The 17,816-nt window shown below is 39.7% G+C and overlaps 4 protein-coding genes and 1 pseudogene across 5 annotated transcripts, besides 6 other annotated features; 2 read left to right on the forward strand and 3 right to left on the reverse strand.

Moving 5' to 3' along the window:
- Nucleotides 1–17,816: a sequence feature (contig 1.72 1..17816(-1)).
- ANIA_04294 (ACP S-malonyltransferase) lies at nucleotides 335–1,685 on the reverse strand (the record flags this gene model as incomplete). Its single annotated transcript, XM_050611772.1, has 3 exons — nucleotides 1,588–1,685; nucleotides 1,424–1,540; nucleotides 335–1,368 (listed from the first exon to the last, which is right to left on the reverse strand). The coding sequence occupies exons 1-3, from the start codon at nucleotides 1,607–1,609 to the stop codon at nucleotides 335–337; spliced, it is 1,173 nt and encodes a 390-aa protein (XP_050467759.1). The 5' UTR covers nucleotides 1,610–1,685.
- Nucleotides 2,513–6,594, forward strand: ANIA_04293 (protein nup133; the record flags this gene model as incomplete). Its single annotated transcript, XM_656805.1, has 5 exons — nucleotides 2,513–2,821; nucleotides 2,895–2,942; nucleotides 2,992–3,104; nucleotides 3,137–6,228; nucleotides 6,275–6,594. 5 exons carry the CDS (start codon nucleotides 2,513–2,515, stop codon nucleotides 6,592–6,594), a joined length of 3,882 nt encoding a protein of 1,293 aa, XP_661897.1.
- On the reverse strand, nucleotides 6,681–7,565 carry ANIA_04292 (annotated as a pseudogene). Its single transcript has 3 exons — nucleotides 7,466–7,565; nucleotides 7,216–7,372; nucleotides 6,681–7,152 (listed from the first exon to the last, which is right to left on the reverse strand). Coding segments are annotated over exons 1-3 (729 nt in total).
- Nucleotides 8,470–9,049, forward strand: ANIA_04291 (uncharacterized protein; the record flags this gene model as incomplete). Its single annotated transcript, XM_656803.1, has 2 exons — nucleotides 8,470–8,910; nucleotides 9,002–9,049. 2 exons carry the CDS (start codon nucleotides 8,470–8,472, stop codon nucleotides 9,047–9,049), a joined length of 489 nt encoding a protein of 162 aa, XP_661895.1.
- ANIA_04290 (S-methyl-5-thioribose-1-phosphate isomerase MRI1) lies at nucleotides 9,761–11,338 on the reverse strand (the record flags this gene model as incomplete). Its single annotated transcript, XM_656802.2, has 2 exons — nucleotides 9,761–10,758; nucleotides 10,812–11,338. The coding sequence occupies 2 exons, from the start codon at nucleotides 11,336–11,338 to the stop codon at nucleotides 10,146–10,148; spliced, it is 1,140 nt and encodes a 379-aa protein (XP_661894.1). The 3' UTR covers nucleotides 9,761–10,145.
- Nucleotides 16,102–16,111: a sequence feature (Short protein (ANIA_11433, CBF77831.1) was converted to a misc_feature.).
- Nucleotides 16,155–16,161: a sequence feature (Short protein (ANIA_11433, CBF77831.1) was converted to a misc_feature.).
- Nucleotides 16,297–16,328: a sequence feature (Short protein (ANIA_11433, CBF77831.1) was converted to a misc_feature.).
- Nucleotides 16,424–16,426: a sequence feature (Short protein (ANIA_11433, CBF77831.1) was converted to a misc_feature.).
- Nucleotides 16,680–16,693: a sequence feature (Short protein (ANIA_11433, CBF77831.1) was converted to a misc_feature.).

The raw sequence follows: 17,816 nt of genomic DNA on the forward strand, positions 1-17,816 counted from the left end.
GGTAACTCGTGGGGAGCTGTCACCAGTAATGTATGATGCCGTGAATTGCTACTACTACTATCTAATGCGTGATGAACACACCTCCCGACGTTAACTATCTTCCCAATTTTAAGGGAGTAAGCACCTAGCTACACGATCAGGTTTCTCAAAGTCTTGGTTCTAGCACGTTGGATGTATTAAATACAAGACTTATGCCATCACGACATGGTTTTGCTAAACTCATGCACTATAGGAAGGTCTCTGGGACAGTTCGACCACTAGTGAAGCCAAAGCACACAGTCACCGAGGACGCATGGACAATTAGGAATATACCACAGTACCGAACAGTTTAATCTTATATGTCTTTGTCCGTATCTTCCAGTGCAATAAGTGTTTCGTTCACATCACGCGGATCGCAAATGGCCCAAACTCCACCTCCCTTAGCCATCACCCTCCCAACTTCTTTCCCCACCAAATTTCTTCCAACTTTCCCTGGCCCAATCCCAATCCAGCGCTTTACTCCCCGCTCCTGATCCAAGTAGCGGATGCTGTCCCACCATCTTACCGTATCGACACATTGTCGTGACAACAGCTCCTTCAGTCTATGCGCAGAAGTAAACGGAAGATTAGAGACATTTGACACACACGGCATATCAGCAGGAAAATTGACAGTGATTTTTTCAAGGGCGCTTCTCATGTACTCTGCGGCCGGAGTCATTATAGGGCTGTGAAATGGGCTCTCGCTCTTCAATCTCACCGCCCGGGGGTCGTGGCCGCTGAACTGACGAAGCTGGATGAGCAATGTCTTGATCCTTTCAATGCTGCCACTGAGTACTATCTGATTTCTGGAGTTTATGTTTGCAACTGCGACCTCTTTGTGATTGTCCGAGCTGGAATTGTCGTGCGTGTCAGAAAGTGAAGGGCTCAGAAACTCGTGGATTGTAGAAAGTAGGTCATCCATATGTTCAGGTTCACACACTAGAGCAACCATGCCATACCGTTCACCGGATCTGACAGCGGCCTGTTGCGTACACTGCGACATAATCTCAGCCCGGCGACGAACTAATCTCAAGGCATCGCTGAAATGGATATAGCCACCGGCCACCAGTGCGGAAAACTCGCCTAAGCTATGTCCAAGGGTCACATCCACCCGACTTTTCGTATCGAAGCCGAACTCCGTTTCAAGTATCCGGAGTATTAGCACCGACGTTGCCATTATAGCCGGCTGTGAATTTTCTGTCTTGTTGAGTTCTGAGTTTGGCCCGTCTGCGATTACATGAGATAGCCGGAAACCTAATATTGAATCCATCTCTTCCAAAAAATTCCCCGCGACACTGGGGAACCTATCAATCCAAGGACGGGTCATTCCTACCCTCTGCACCCCATGGCCTAACCCTAGGTGAGCTGCAATTCATGTCTTCGCGAAGCATGGAGTCCAACTTACCAGGGAAAAAAAGGGCAGTTCGTAAAGGCTGATGATTATTGTAATGAGATATACATCTTCTTTGATACTTTCTGTTCGGTTTTGCGTTTATCCTCTTAGAGTGACGACTAACCAACCCTGTACCTTCGTAAGTATATGTGAATCAATTTTTCCATACTACTCACCCCAATTGAGATGTGTGAACATTGCTGCAGGTTTATAGGATCGGGCATTGACAGCAGACGTAAAGCTCAGTAATAGAAACACAGCCACGAAAATGAAGAGTAAGCATCATGATCCTGCAATTCTTGAAATAGCATGCCTGCGCTGGTGGGCAATATCCAAAGGAATGTGCACAGGTCAGAGTCATGGAGTTGGTGTGTGCTTACAGACACGGTCATGTGATATATCAAATGCGGGGGTTGACTCCGCATTCGCTCAAATGCTTCGAGTCTTTAGGCATATAATACCATACATTAGTTCTATTTTAATGATAGCGCTTTGATTTTCCCGCTATGGGGCGGACGAGGGGATGAAATTCAATCAGAGTTCTGGCGGAAGCTGGTTTAGGGAATCGTAGTGGTAGGATAAACCTCCTTTGATGATAAGGGGTCTGCACTCTTCATGACTTTCCTTGTATTCAGCCTTTTAATTTCAGCTTATTCTTTACTTTCATTCTCAGAGCTTACTCGGCATTGTTGTCAGTGCACTTATTTCAAGCAAGAACAAGCTCGCTTCCAAGCCAATGAAGGGGATACATATAGAAGGTTTATCATAACGAACTTGGCTAATATCCCCAGCAATAAGCGAAATAGCCATCTGGAATCCTTTGAATTTGTGCGAGTTCCTGTACTCAAGTGCGTGTGGTGTCAGAAGCAGACACTCACCGCCAGGCATTCCTCAAGGTTATTACTGGTCCATCGGAACGCAGATAAATTAGTGATTGACCGCCTTCACTGGAGCTCGATAACATTATTTCCGCAACAGAAACGCGCAATAGCACTTGAGCACTAGAGCCGAATGCTTTGCCGTAGGAACTTTCACTTTTCCGACGCACGCATTCTTACAGTCTACTTTGAATGCGTCTGACATCTGTCTTCCATATTGACGATGTTCGTGCCGAAAGCAGGGTCCGCAACCACCCTGCGGAATCCGCGAAGGCGTCAGCGTACGAGTTCTGGCGAGTCCATCAAGGCACCAAGTGCTAAAAGGCAACGATCAATTCTAAGCCAAGATGATAATCCTGATACAGGAATCCCAACATATGGTGCGCCAAATCACAGATCCTCGATACCTACTGCGACCACTGAGGTTGACTCGACGCCCGCGCCTGGCGGCGAGAACCAAAAAAACATTCCGATAAGGACCTTCAACGCGACAGAGAAGCGAAAAAGCGATGTTTTAGGCCCTATCATACTGGTTGGTTCCTTTCTGCTGTATAGTTTTCTGCGTATGTTAACTCTCGTTCAGTCAAAAACAGATTTCTATACAGTATCTCAATTGCCATGTTTACCTGACCAAATCCGAAACCTCCGTTCAGGTACGTCTAGTCCGAAATATATCCATTAGCCATTAACTCATAGAATTAGAAAATTGCAGATGTTCTTTCGCCGCCGGCCATGGGTATGGGCTTATTATCACTCAACTCGAGGCCATCATTTGGCCGTATTCCACCATGGTCTCATCGCCCTTACCTACCGATGTATATAGGCTTCCCATACCTGAGGCCTATAGGGATGCCAGCGATGTATCACCTTTGGGGGTGATTTTATCGACCGCGACCAGTTCTACCCCCGGATTAATGATACTAATGCCGCATAATGGAAGGATCATATACTGGGAGACCGTGTCTTGCGCCGCATCATTAAGTCTTCCACGGCAAAAGCAAACAGGGCTTCAGGGATATGTCCCAGGGATGCTTTCAGGTGAATGTGCGACTGATATAGTGAACGCGGAGCCTTCAGGTGTTATAGTCACATTTTCTACTGGGCGAGTTGCTCATATTACCCTCAGAGATTCTCAAGGAAAGCCGGCCGTGACCGTAAACTTCTTGAAGAATCCACACAGCACTGGCGGAATTGGATTTCTTGACGGCATCAAGAATGTTTTCGGGGCCGGATATTGGAGAAAAAAAGTTGCCGCTGTGCGTGCAGGTGAATCCTTTCAGCGGGGTCAGCGAGATATCATAATTGCAACTTCAGCAGGTCTGGTGGAAGTCTGGGATACCCACTGGAATAATGGTAGTATTCTCAAAAACCAATATGATGTCAAAGAAGACCTACTAGCTGCAACCAGGAAGGATGAAGCCTCTGACTATGAAGTCAAAATCTGGGATCTTGCAGTTGTCACCAGTTCATGTGAGGACAGCAGCAATCCATGGGAGATATCGGTACTGGTTGGCCTGTTCTCGGGGGTAACTATACAAGGCGTGTTTGTGACTCGATTGCGGCTCACTGACGGGGCTCGCGTTTTGTCAACAAATCCTATCAGTTTGCACACTTTTCCCACCGATTCACTTCATCTAGAGCCTCGGCTCTTCATCCCCAAACCTCATGAGACGGCATTCATTGTGATTGGACAATCTATAATCTTGCTGTCATTAACGGACGCTGAAGGTACTTCGAGTTCACAGCTCCTAATTGACAATGGCCAGCCACGGACATTCCACGACTCGATCAACTTCCGCTCTGGACAGGCCTATGAGATACTAGGGTCAGGATTCGAAGATCAAAGTGAGGAGTATGCGAACCCTTCTTGCTTGCTTATGATTCGAGAGTTCGGTGTAGTCCGTATCACTGCGCTACCTCGGCAGGAAACCGCGGAGACTGCGCGAATCTCGGCTCAGCATAAACTCGAGCAAGCTGTATTCTACGGTACGATGTTAGGCAACCCACTGAACTTGTCCAGTAAGGGCGATCTGGATTTTCCTGTCCCAGAAATCGAGCAAGCCACTCTAGCGATCTGTCAAGGGCTACTGCGGTCTACCTCTAAGTTCATCCCTTCAGCGGCCATATCTATCGATCAAAATCTGAAATTACGCTCAAAGGCCTTGGATGATCTTTCTCGGATCCTACTTGACCAGAATAAAATCATTGATCGGCGGATCTGGTGGGAGCTCCTATGGGGTGCGGAAAAGCTTGCGGCTCAAAGGGCAATATGGAGATTGGAAGCGAGCGCCAGGAAACGCAATAGCAGTGGAGCGACATTCCTTGCGCATGTTTTGGGACTGATGAATGAAAAGTTCAAAACAAAGCTGGACGATACAGACGATCCAATACGGCAGTGGTTTCTGTTTGACAGTTATCGAATGGAACATATAGTGCCCTGGATTTTCCATGCGATAAAACCTCAGAAAGGGAATACCTCAAAACAAATGCGACGAATGTCAGAACAGATCCTGGAAGCCGGTGAGTTATCTCTAGCGGTGTTGGAGACGGCTTTCAGATATCGGGATGAGCATGCTAGCCAGTTCGGAATTGGAGATGGATATTTGGAAGAAGGGGTTTTAACCACCAATTACGAAGGTCTTCCAGAATTCTGGACTTCACAGAGCATCAGCTATTCTGAAATCGGGCATTTATTAGATCTCGAACTTGACAGCTGCAGAGCTATACAACAAACTTCAACCAGCTCTGACGGAGGAGATCAACAAATATCTGCGAAAATTGCACGAAACAGTGCCAGGCACCTTCGGATAATGGGCCAAATGTATTCTGAGCGGATCCGCTGGCTCTCAGCCCAAGAAGACCAGAAGCTGATCGATGAGGCTTCCGCAACCAAGCAGTCACACATCAAACAGCGGAGATGGCAGCTATTTAAACTGGCTGGCATCGGGCAACTAAATGAAGCCATCGAATTGGCAGAGAGCTTTCAGGACATGAGCGCGCTGGTGGAGCTTATTATTGAGCTCCAGGACCAAAACAAGGTTGTGTTTACCAACGTAGATACTCCGGACGGTATCGAGCTCGACAGGAAAATATCCCTTTATTTCGAGAAATTCGGAGACGCCTGGGCTGACGCTTTCTTTGGCCGTCAGATATCAATGGGGCAGCCAGGGATCCTGTTTTCAGCCAAAAAGTTCCAGTCGTTTGTTACTCGGTTCTTGCATAAGCATCAGCCTTATGCCAGGCTCAGCTGGATTAATGATGTGATAGGTGAGGCCGATTACGAATGTGCTGCAAAGACCTTGGAGCATCTTGCTCTCGAACAAGAACAGGATGTCTGGGGTCATCGAGTCAAACTAGCTTTGGCCAAGCTCTCTCATCTCGCAAGATGGGAAAAGGACGCGCCCAGCGATACTCGGGCTTTGCAGAATGACATCAAACGCCTCGAGGGTCTTGCGGAGATGGGTGCTGTGCAAGAAGTCATTTATTCATATGTCTCACCAGTGTTGCGAGATGCTATCGATCAGAAAGCCGAAATTGACCTTGCGATTGACCATTTTGCAAAATCCACTGCCCAGAAGCTACCATCGCTCCATGAATTGCTCAAGGAAGCTCTTACTGGGGTGGTAACTAGGAAAATGCTGAGTCTTGACCAACTTGTGGACGTATTGACGCTTATCGATCCAAGCCAGGATCCAGATATTGGACAGAACGACTTTTCGGGGGACGAGTTCCATTTAGCGTTACGGGTCATTCGGCTGGGACACAATGCTCAGGGAGATCCAAATTACAGCCTTGCACTCCAAAAACTTGTTTGGCGAAGATGCATTATCAGGGACAAGTGGGATGCTACGGGTGGGACAGCTGAACAGATGGGAAGCGAAACTGAATCCCCATTGACCGCCACTGCGCTGTCTCGAACCCTTGCACTGTGCCTCAATGGTAAGTACCGGAAATTCTTAGATACTTATCTTACTAACTTGCATAGATCGTACGGACCCCAGCAAACCTCCACTTTACCGCCCCACTCGTCCACAAGATGTGCTTTTGAATGACAGTGATTCTGCCCTTATCTCATCACGATTTCGTCCAGAGCAACGAGCCCGAATTATTCGCGACCTTGAACGAGAAAATTCAACTCTTCTACGATATATTGAAAAGAGCGAACTTGAATGTTGGTTCAAGAGTCTGCTCTCCTCCGCAGAAAAAGAAAGGACATCAGATGACGCTCTTCAAACCCCCTGCAGTATGGATGCGGAGAGCTCATTGTCCCAAACGAACCGGAAAGAGCGGCTTAGCTGGCTCTAGCTAGAACGCATTCATGACTACTGCTTTAAAGTACTCTAATCGTTTACCTTTTGCTTCCGACTTCCATTTAAAGTCATTATACAGTAGAAATCAAACACGGGGTCGTGATTCAAGTTCAGTATGCCACTTCAAAAAATCACATACATTCAGATCCCGCCGTTTCTTGGCATGCTTTTTCTTCGACATGTGTTTTGCCCTGTTGCATTTCCCCATCATCAATACATCGTCGTACGATCAAGCTTGTAACCTTCTGAAAGCACAAGCTTGATGCTCATAGTTACAGCCCATCAGTTCACCCCGGAATTTTTGTTAGCAGCTTTCTCGGCCTCGTCATTGCCACTAATGCCGCTACTGACACTATCAATCTTAGTTACAGGAGCCCCATCAATGGTGGTTTCGGATGAAGGTCCATGCAAGTCTTCTTCAAAGACTGGCTCGGGCTCAACTGTTTCAAATTTAGTTTTGAAGCCCGCCATGCCTTGCATGCTGCTATTCGAATGACGCCGGGTATTCATGAAGCTGTATTCATAGTCATGAATCTCTTCTCCTGAGCGGCCCCTAATGAGGCGTCAGTGATCATCATAAGTAAGAGTTTACGGGGCCGAGAGCATAGAAACCTACCAATTTCCTTTACCTCCCCCGTCCTTCTTGGTCTTTCGAGGGTCAGCATCGATAGGGCCGGATTTTGCAAAGTAACGAGGGATATTCTCGGTAGGAGCAGTCATTGCATCCTGTGCCGCGGAATGATCACGGTCATTGACTTTGTGTGAACGTGTCACTGCATCTACGTTAACTATCAAGGCTCAACCCAGGTAAGTTGAAGACGCCAATGGGTTCTCCCAAGAGGACAAGGAGAGAACAAAGTACACACTTTTCGAATTAAATCGAGTTATCCGTTAGTCTTGAATTTGCTATTGCTTCTAAAGGGTGCTCGAGTCAATCGCATATGCAAACAAACAAGTCTTTTGGCGAACAAGAGATAAATAGCGGGAGACCGGGACGGCGGGAGGGGGTGAGCAGAACCAAACAGGCAGGTGGTCATATGATTCATGCCATCATAGTATGTTTAAGTTGTACAAGTCTCTAACCTTACGGGAAGAATGGTGGTCTTTCAACAATTGTGACTTCGAGAACTTTCCAGTGTCAATACTAGATAACAGCACCCTTTTTTTCCCTTGGAGCTTCGCGGGCCAGCTATGTGTATTAGAGTACTGTGATAGCATGGACTCGAACCTAAGGGTTGCTGAGCGTACGGGAACGAGCACACTGGAACAGCCGGGTGCCTTACGGAAATTACAAATATTACATTGTATTGCTTGAGGTAACCTTGGCCACTATTCTTTAACAGTTTGCCTTTTTGGGACTCATGACCTCATCCTTGCCGTGTACTATGTGGGGATTGACATCGCTTTTGATGCATGGCTTCCAGAAAGCCCGAACCGCAGTAGGTGAGTAATGCTCGGCAAAAACCGACTCGAAAGCACGGTTCCACTCCAATGGTCTGGCTGAGCACGGTTCCACTCCAATGGTCTGGCTGTAACCATCAGGACTGTGGTCCTGTCATCCAACCCTTGTTGAGATTAAGTATCAAGTGTTTCTCCAAGGTGTAAGAGGCCAAGTCTCAAAAGTCGGGCAGCCTGCTCCTATTACGACCCCGCCGCGGCCCGCAGCTCCATCTACCCTATTCCACTTCCCGGAAGCTACTCTGGTATACCCCGGTAAGAATGTTAGTCCGGTGGGCCTTACAAGGATATGACTCCTCTGAAGCGGTGAGGCCTTCAAAGCACCGCTTTCTTAATTCAGCCTAGTTTTGAAGCTAGTAAAACCTCCAATATCGCCATCCTCCTGAGATCCATGGTGGTGAGCATTGCTAATATGGCTATCCCCAGACCTAGCACCCCTCCAGAGGCGCCTTTGGAGGTGACTGAGATATCTGAAAGGAGCCAAAGTTCTAGATGGCTAAGTCGCGATGATCGGATTCGCATTTTGACTCTACGAGATGCTGGTTTTACCTATCAACAGATCTCTTCTCAGCTTGGATTTACCTATCGTCAGGTGCAATATACCTGCCAGAATGAGCAATCTACTCCTCGAAAGCCTCCTGGCCAGCGCCCGAAGCTATCAGAAGAGGATATGGACAATATCATTACCTTTATCTCTTCATCACAACGTACGCGCCGACTATCTTATAAACGAGTTATTGAAGAACTAAATCTTCCCTGCGGAGAAACTGCACTTGCTCGAGCACTTAAAAAACGAGGCTATTCCCGATGCAAAGCTCTTCGAAAGCCACCTTTATCGGACGATACAAAGCGTGTACGTCTTGCCTGGGCCCTTGAGCATGTGAATTGGACAATTGAGCAATGGAATCGAATACTTTGGTCTGATGAGACTTGGGTTACTCCAGGCTTCCATACCAGAATCTGGGTTACCAGAAGAGCAGGAGAAGAGCTAGATGAGACCTGTATTCGTTCGTCTACCCCCAAAAAGCGTGGTTGGATGTTTTGGGGATCATTTTATGGAGATACTAAAGGCCCTTGCCTTTTCTGGGAGAAAGAATGGGGCTCTATCAATGCAGAGAGTTACTGTGAGCGAATTGTGCCTATTATTGACGGCTATCTTCGCCTGAACCGACAGCAAGGTAACTATCTTTGTCTTATGCATGATGGAGCACCTGGCCATGCCAGCAAAGATACTATAGCAGAGCTTCATGGCGTAGTATCTATCCTATTAGTTGGCCTGCCTTCTCCCTGATCTGAACCCTATTGAGATGGTATGGAACTGGATGAAAGACTGGATCCAAGAGAGATATCCAGATGACCGCCAGCTATCTTATGATGCCCTACGAGAAATTGTACGAGCTTCATGGGATGCAGTCCCTACAGACTTTTTGGAAGGCCTTATTGGGTCTATGCAAGCCAGATGTCAGGCAGTAATCGAGGCAGAGGGTGGCCATACAAAATATTAGTAAGATATTAGCATTAATACGAACGGCAGAATCCAAAGGAGTCATATCCTTGTAAGGCCCACCGGACTAACATTCTTACCGGGGTATACCAGAGTACTCCATAACTACATTAGACGCACATTTCAAGGGCTGCTTATTTACTTTCTGCCTACGTGGAGCAAATACGCCCGTATTCATCGCACCGCCCCCGCCCTTCCTGGTCATGCCAGAAACAGCTGAGAAAAATGATAGGGCTTCAGGCCTCCTTTGCAGAGGTATGTAATTGGGCTCCTAGTCAAACTACATTTAAAAATAAGAATTACACCTTTGTTGTTCAAGAATCCTGAAAGCAGGCACTGACAGTCAACTTTCGCTAGATCCTAAAGGACATTTCAAGGTATATACGGCATCCTGTAATCAATTAGGGCGTGTAGCTAACCATTGTTTGTAGTGGAGAGCAAGCAGCATCACTCCTTGAGCAACACCTGAGCGACCTAGAGAGCAAGATTGATAGCCTTCTTGAACCGCAAGACGAAAGCGCTGGACCGACGCCGGAGAATGCCTATGCGAACACGCAGTCGAGCTCCGATGTGAAGCAAGTTGATCAATCAAAAAGCTCTTCCAAATGAAACCGACCATCTGTGTCCTTTTCTGCGACGCCCTTCTCCGTGATTATTCCGTCGATGAGTTCAGAGGGAGTAACATCGAAAGCAGGGTTCCAGACATTGATCCCCTCAGCCGCGATGCTGATTGTTTCCAATCTCACATCGCCGGTGGTATCGTCTTCCCGCGACCCTTTAACTCTCGTTACTTCCGAAGGTGGTCGTTCTTCTATGACAATATCGCCGCCAGACTTCGTAGCCAAATCAATCGTCGTGAGTGGGGCAGCAACTAGAAACTTGACTCCGTGGTATCTAGCAAGCACTGCAAGACCGTAGGTGCCGATCTTATTTGCTGTATCTCCATTAGCTGCCACCCTGTCCGCCCCAACAACGATGGCGTTGACACGAGTCTCTGGCCTTGACAATAAAGCTGCCGCCATGGAGTCTGTGATTAATGTTGCCGGGATTTTATCATGAACAAGTTCGAACGCGGTCAGTCTAGAGCCCTGGTTGTATGGTCTTGTTTCAGTGCAGTATGCATGTTGCAAAGTATTGTTGGCCATGAGAGAACGTATCACACCGAGCGCAGTACCGTAGCCAGCTGTTGCAAGAGAGCTAGATATACATCAGCATTCAACATCCAGCAGCATTCTTGGGGTTTAAACTACCCGGTGTTACAGTGCGTAAGAACAACGGCTTTATCATGGTCCGTGGGCAAGGCATTCATCGATATCCATTTGGCACCGTTTTCGCCGATCCTTGTATTGTCCTCTACGTCTTTTGCCAGCATACCCTCAGCAGCTTGAATGAATACATTCACGATGTCTTGTGCTGTTGAGCCCGGAGTTTGCGATCTCTCAGAGACAATAACTTCAAGCTTCCGGGCTGCATCGCTAAGATTGACAGCAGTCGGTCGACTGCTCACCAAGTGTCCAAGCCGTTCCCTAATGAAAGCTGTTACGTCCTCTGCCGTGGTTGAGATCTTATTTCGTATGGAGAGTTCGTGAAGCTCGGACGCGAGCGAAAGGGCAGCCACAATGGCTATAGCAGGTGCCCCTCGGACTTGCATATTCTTGATGGCTTGCCAACCTTCCTCGCTCGTTCTGATCTCAATGTAACGCTCCGTAAATGGTAGTTGCAGTTGATCAATGATGGAAAGTTTACCATCTTTATATCTGATGGCCTCCAGAACCATTTTGGCGCTGTAGGTGGCTGCAGTTAGCGATTGAATTTAGGCTCAAGTTCCACTTACTCTACAGCAATCCAGGGTATTTGCTCCTATTATATGAGTGTCTATAGTGCTAGTGGTTGACAAATAGAAGTTGGACTTCAGAGACCTACTACTAGACAATTCTATCATAAATTTTCTGGATAAAGGCCCTATCACGATAACGCAATTCTCGACAAGCCCCACCCCTGCATGACCGCCCAGAAAGATTTTCTATAGGCCCTGTAGACATCCCAAAGGGTCTTTTTTTTACCTAGACAGGCCAGATATAAAGCAGTAATCCAATGCTCAGAGTATCTATACAGAATTGGCTATTCAATCCAGCAGCAGAACTTGAGGACTCTGAGTAGATGGGGAGCTTTTGACCTCAACAGCTGTTTGCTAGGCTATTTTATAATCTTAATAAGCTTCTTGCAGCTAATATAATTTACAAGCAAGCTATATACAGCTGCGCAGCTTGAGCAATAATATCATACCTAGATATAGACTTGTTAAACCCAACCCACGAAACCCGCCCCGACCTGCCAAGAAATAGGTTGGGTTAGACCTTCTAATTACCTATTAGGTTTTGGATATTTTTGGCTGCCCCAAAGCCCGGCGGAGTAACCCGCTAGGTTGCCAAGATATCTAAATAAGTATACTACTATATTGAGATTATATTTTCTTACTTAGATAGTTTATAATACAGTATTTAAATATGGTATTTTATTAGCTATATAGATCACTGCTTATTAAAGTAATAATATACATAACTAGGTTATTTTAGTTTATTTGGGTTGGGTTAGAATTATTTGCTAAACCTATGGGCAGTTTACTGTTCAGGTAACCTACCCCAAAAACTGTGTAGGCAGAACAGCTAGGCCTAAAAACCTGCCCCAACCCATAGTTTAATAAGTCTAAATCTAACTAGTAATATTCCTATGAATCTTAGAGATTTACTAATATAGAGAAATTTGCTATCTAGCTAAGCTTAAAATATTATATTAAATTTTAAATATAAAAAAGAATATATTATTTTATTTATTAGACCACCTGGTTGTTGCCATATCCCAAAGCCTGGCTCGCAGGATGATGGCCTGTGGCCTGGATGATAGCCCGTGACCCAGGCGGTCGGTCGTCGGGCAGAATAACAAATGATATCACTAGCGATAGCTTAAAAACAACACAACAATCAATCATACTTCATACATCAATTGAACTTCGCAGAATTGCAACACTAGTGGTAGTTTATATAAACTAATTTAAGAAATACTAAATCTAGAAACCTAAGTTTTATAGAAATACTAAAATAATCACCAAGCATCTTATCAATATATTTTAGAATAATAAATATACTATATTTTTATATATTATATAAGATAGCTAGCTTACTCTACCTCCCTGAATAAAAAAAAAGGTAATAAATAATAAAATTATTAAAAAGTATTAGCAATTTCTATATAGAATATGTTGCAATTCTACAGAGTTCAATTAGTATATAATATATAATTAATTGTTGTGTTTCCTATAAATTAGCTTTAGTATTTATAATCTCTCTTGAATCAGGGGTAAAAAGCTGTAAATAGTTTATTTTTTCTTTATTAGATATTATACAGTACTTGGATAGCCTTATCCTTGTAGTTATATTCTCTATATAGAATATCAAGCCTATCAATAAGGGCTTAAGGTTTAGAAGAAGTATTCTATAATTCTAACTTATAAAAGGTAGTAATATTTGTTTTAGCAGCACCTCTAAAATAAGAATAAATATATTATAGCTAAAACCTCTTATTACTTATAGCAGTAGTATCTTCTTTAATCTTTCCCTTAATCTCTAACTTCTACTTATGCCATTGTAATTTGTGCCTGTTAAATATTAGTAGGTATAGATGACTATAGCATAGCTTTGTTAAAGCAACTATACTTATTTCTATATCTATATTTTCCTTATATATCAGACTTCTGGACTTCTAAACTTTGGGTACTCTTAACAAGCCTTCTAAACTTTAGGGCTTCTATAATGGGACATATTTAGATAGATCTTTATCTAGACATGCCGTACATACAAGAGGAATTGCTGGAAAGGAGAAAGGAAAAAGGGATTGCTGTCATAAGGAATTCTTAATAGGTGCCTCACAGCCTTCAAGACAACGTAGGCCTTGGCCGAGTCACTGAGGTCTAAGTTCCTTGTATGGGCAAGGACCCATAACAACTTCTAAACTTTAGTTACTCTGAATAAGTCTTCTAAACTTCTAAACTTCTAGTTATATATCTCTAAACAAAAACTTGTAATAATATAACAGGTGTAGGCAGTATTATTTTTAATTAGCTATCCTATATTCATGAATATTACAAGCTTAGAGAAAGAAATAAAAGATAGAAGTATAAATATCTTCCTCCTCTCTTATTAACCTTTTTAACTTCCTAGACCTGTATACTGACAGACCTACTTTTTAAAATTACAAGGACAGATCTCTTTTTCTAAAGCTTTGAGGCTATAATTCTAAGGCTGTATACTAATATTACAGAAACCTTATTTAGAACCAGGTCGAGGGCATGGCTAACAACCAAAATCCAGGCCATAGCCTGTGACATAACAAGTCTATATATAATTTTTTTTTTTTTTTTTTTTTAGTTTAATACCCCTATAATATTTTAAAGTTATATTTATTACAGCTTATATAATATTCTTATATATTATTTATTTTACTAATAATTTAATTTTTTTAAACAATTCCTGATCTTATACCTTTTATATATTATAACAAGTCCTAGATTATAAAAATCAGAATTATTTCTTAAAACAAATTTATTTTATTATACTAATATTAAATTATTATGATTTTAGTAAAATAAGAGAGTATCTGAATAAATATGAATTATATTAAATTTATAATATATTAGAAGAAATTTTATTGTTTATAAAGCTTTATATTATAATCTTTTCTTAGTTTTATAAATTTTTATTAATATTCTATTCAAGAATTTTCTAGAATTATATTATTATTAATAAATTTAAGAACAACCCAAGGGAAAAAGAAAAGATTATCCTTTTAAAGTTAATAATAAAAACAAAAAGTACTTTATAGGCCTTGAAATATTTAGAAAAATATTTTTATTATAATACTTTAACTTCTAGAGGAAAGGTCAAAATTAATATATAAAAAATGGCTAATATTTTTTTTTTTTTTCATTTAATGATTAAAGAAAAGTAGCACCTTTATTATATCCTGTATATAATCCTATATATTATACAGTATTAAGGTTATTATACCCTGTAACTGCTTAATAATTTTTAAAAATATAGATATTAAATAATATTTAATATCATAATTATATAAATAAAATATTACATAATTTAAAATTAGAGATCAGGTTTAGATTTATTTTAATTATAATTATTAATTACTAGATGAATTTTCAAGAAGCTTAGCAGATTATCTAGTCTATAGGCTTGATCTACTATAATATATTTGAATTTACCTAATTTTATTATTTATTTAGCTTAAGCTTGCAAAACACTATATTAATTATTGATATAATTCTTTATGGATATACTACCTAAACTACTACTATTCACAGTAAATAGTAAATAATATTCTAAAAATTTCAATTATTTTAAAATAACTAAACCTTATAACTTTAATACCTTATTTTTGAAAAAAAAAGTTTAATAGTAATTAGTAGATAGATACACCAGACCTTGTCAGATATAAAAAAACTTATTAAATATTAATACAAAAATAAATATTAAGAATATTTATTTTTCCTCCAGAGGCATCTATCATAATCCTCTATACTATATAATATTATAGTTATAATAGCCTGCCAAGAACTGGGTTGGGTTAGACTTTCTAATAATCTATTAGGTTTTAGATATTCTCAGCTGCCCTAAATATAGCAGAATAACCTGCTAGGTTGCCAAGATATCTAAGTAAATATATACTATATTTCTATTATATTTCTTTACTTTAGATAATCATTAACTCTAATATAGTATTTTATTTATATATAGGGATCACTGCCTATTAAAGCAGTGATTTGTATAACTAGATTATTTAGATTATTTAGGTCAGGTTAAAATTACTTACTAGATTATAGGTAGTTTACTATAAAAGTAGCCTACCCAAGAACCTGCAGGTAGTTCAGCTAGGCCTGAAAACCTGCCCAAACCTGCAGTTTAATAATCAAGTTGAAGGTAATAACAAGGCAAGAATATAATATTAGATAGAATATATAGTTACAGGCTATAACTATTAATTATTATATATTATACAATATTATAATAAAACTGTATTCATTTATAGCTTAAAAAAAAGTATTCTAGATAAACCTTTATAACCTAGTAAGTAGCTATAATGACAAGCAGATTGAAAATATTTATTATGATAAAATATATTTTTCAAATTAGCCAGGCTTTTTTGTAGGAATAATAATAGATTTATTTTTAATAATATATATAATATAATATTAAAATAACAAGGCTGCTACTTATATAATATAAAATATTTTAAAAAATTAAAAAATTAAAAATTTTTTACTAGCATCTATCTGCTCAGACAAGCTTGTTAAAATATTTATAATTAGAAATTTTAAGTATAGCTGCTATACAAATAAGCTAAAAAGTATAAAATATTTATAAATATATTAAAATTATACTATATAGTAAAAGAGGATATGAGTTAATTATTAATCCTATAAGGTGATTATTATTAGTAGTAGTTAGGCTACTAAAAAGGAAGATTATTACCATGCTAAAAGGTAGTGATATTAGATAAGAATATAATAAATATAAGATAAATAGTTGTAAGGTATTATAATTATAATATTATATATTTATTGGCTTCTAGAAAAAAGAATATCCTTAATTTTTTTTTATTAATTCTATATTAACAAGTTCTTTATATCTAATAAAATTTTTAGAATCTATCTACTAATTATCTTAGGCTATATATTCTTAATAAGCAAGATATTAACAGTATTAGAATTAGTTATAATCTTTATAAATATAATATTTTATGATAAATTTTCTTTTAAATTTATAATAAAAAAAAATTATATTATTTATTATAGATAGTAGGTAGTTCAGGCAGCTTATAGTTATATAAATTATTTTTAAATGTAGAGATTATTCTCTGCTAGAATTTCAATATATAAAATATATTTTAGAAAGAGAAAATTATAGAATATCTTAATTATACTTAAATAAGCCAGGGAATAATTCTGGATATTTATAAATTTATTAATTATAATAAAATATTATAAGTACTAGTCTAGAATAGATAAATAATAAATTTATTATATAATATAAATAAAAAATTAAGTACAGAAACTCTAGACTAGAGGTTATTATATAATATAAATTTATAAAAAATATTAGCTTAGCAGCTTAGATATTATTTTATAAATATTAATAATTCTAATAAATTATAAATTTATATACATCTTAGATATACTTTTCTAGACCTTAATAATTATAAATTATTATTAAATATTTTTTTAATATGTTACTCTATTGCTATATCCCAAAGACAGTGCCTAGTTATAGCATTGTCTTGTTACAATAGCAGAACTATATATATAGTGCCTGTAGCTTACTATAGCTTTGTACTTATCTTATGGCTTAACCAAGTTAGGATCAGGAATATAACAGTATTATTTTAAGAATCACTATCTGTCCTATCCTGCTTTCTCTTCTTCTAAGCAATTCTTCTTGTATATATAGTATAATTAGATAGGAAGATATTATCATTCATGGTTAACAGACGTTGCGGTCGCCATATTGTGTTGTTGCCTAATGTCGTCATTGTGTTGTGGTTGCCTAATTCTGCTTAATGTTACCGCCTTCGAGCAGGGTAATGATCTTTTAGCTCCTGGTGGCCTAACTACCAACAAGAATAACAGGAATATATTATAAGATCAGAATTATAAAACTATATTATATTTTATAGTTGGTAGCATGTCCAGTTTATCTGGAAGAGTTATTTTATTTTCTTAATTAGGCTATATAGACTGTAAAGGATTAGAGATCTTGATCCTGATATTACTATTAACTAACTAGTAATCTAGCAGATCCTAATTATTACTTTAGCCTGGCTTAGAGCAACTAGCTAAGCAATATTAATATATAACTATTATTATATAGAAACCCTGACTATCTATTATTATAGTTTTTAATATTAGTAAGATCTTATAAGTAAATAGCTAAACTAGTATATTAGTTAGCTATATTTTAGATAATATTACCTTTATTAGATACCCTAAATTTTGAAGATCCTGTTATTTACCTGATCAGGTATCTAGTTATCTATTAATTACTACTAAAATCTGCTAAAAATCTAGCCTACTTACCTAATTAAGAGATTTTATAATCTTTTCTAAATTATACTTATATAAAGTTTATTAATCTAGCTAATTTGCTAGAAATTACCAGCTTAGTAGATTTCCTGGATTAGATTAGTAAGAG

The sequence above is a fragment of the Aspergillus nidulans genome, chromosome III (genome assembly GCF_000011425.1).
Source record: "Aspergillus nidulans FGSC A4 chromosome III".
NCBI classification, from domain to species: domain Eukaryota; kingdom Fungi; phylum Ascomycota; class Eurotiomycetes; order Eurotiales; family Aspergillaceae; genus Aspergillus; species Aspergillus nidulans.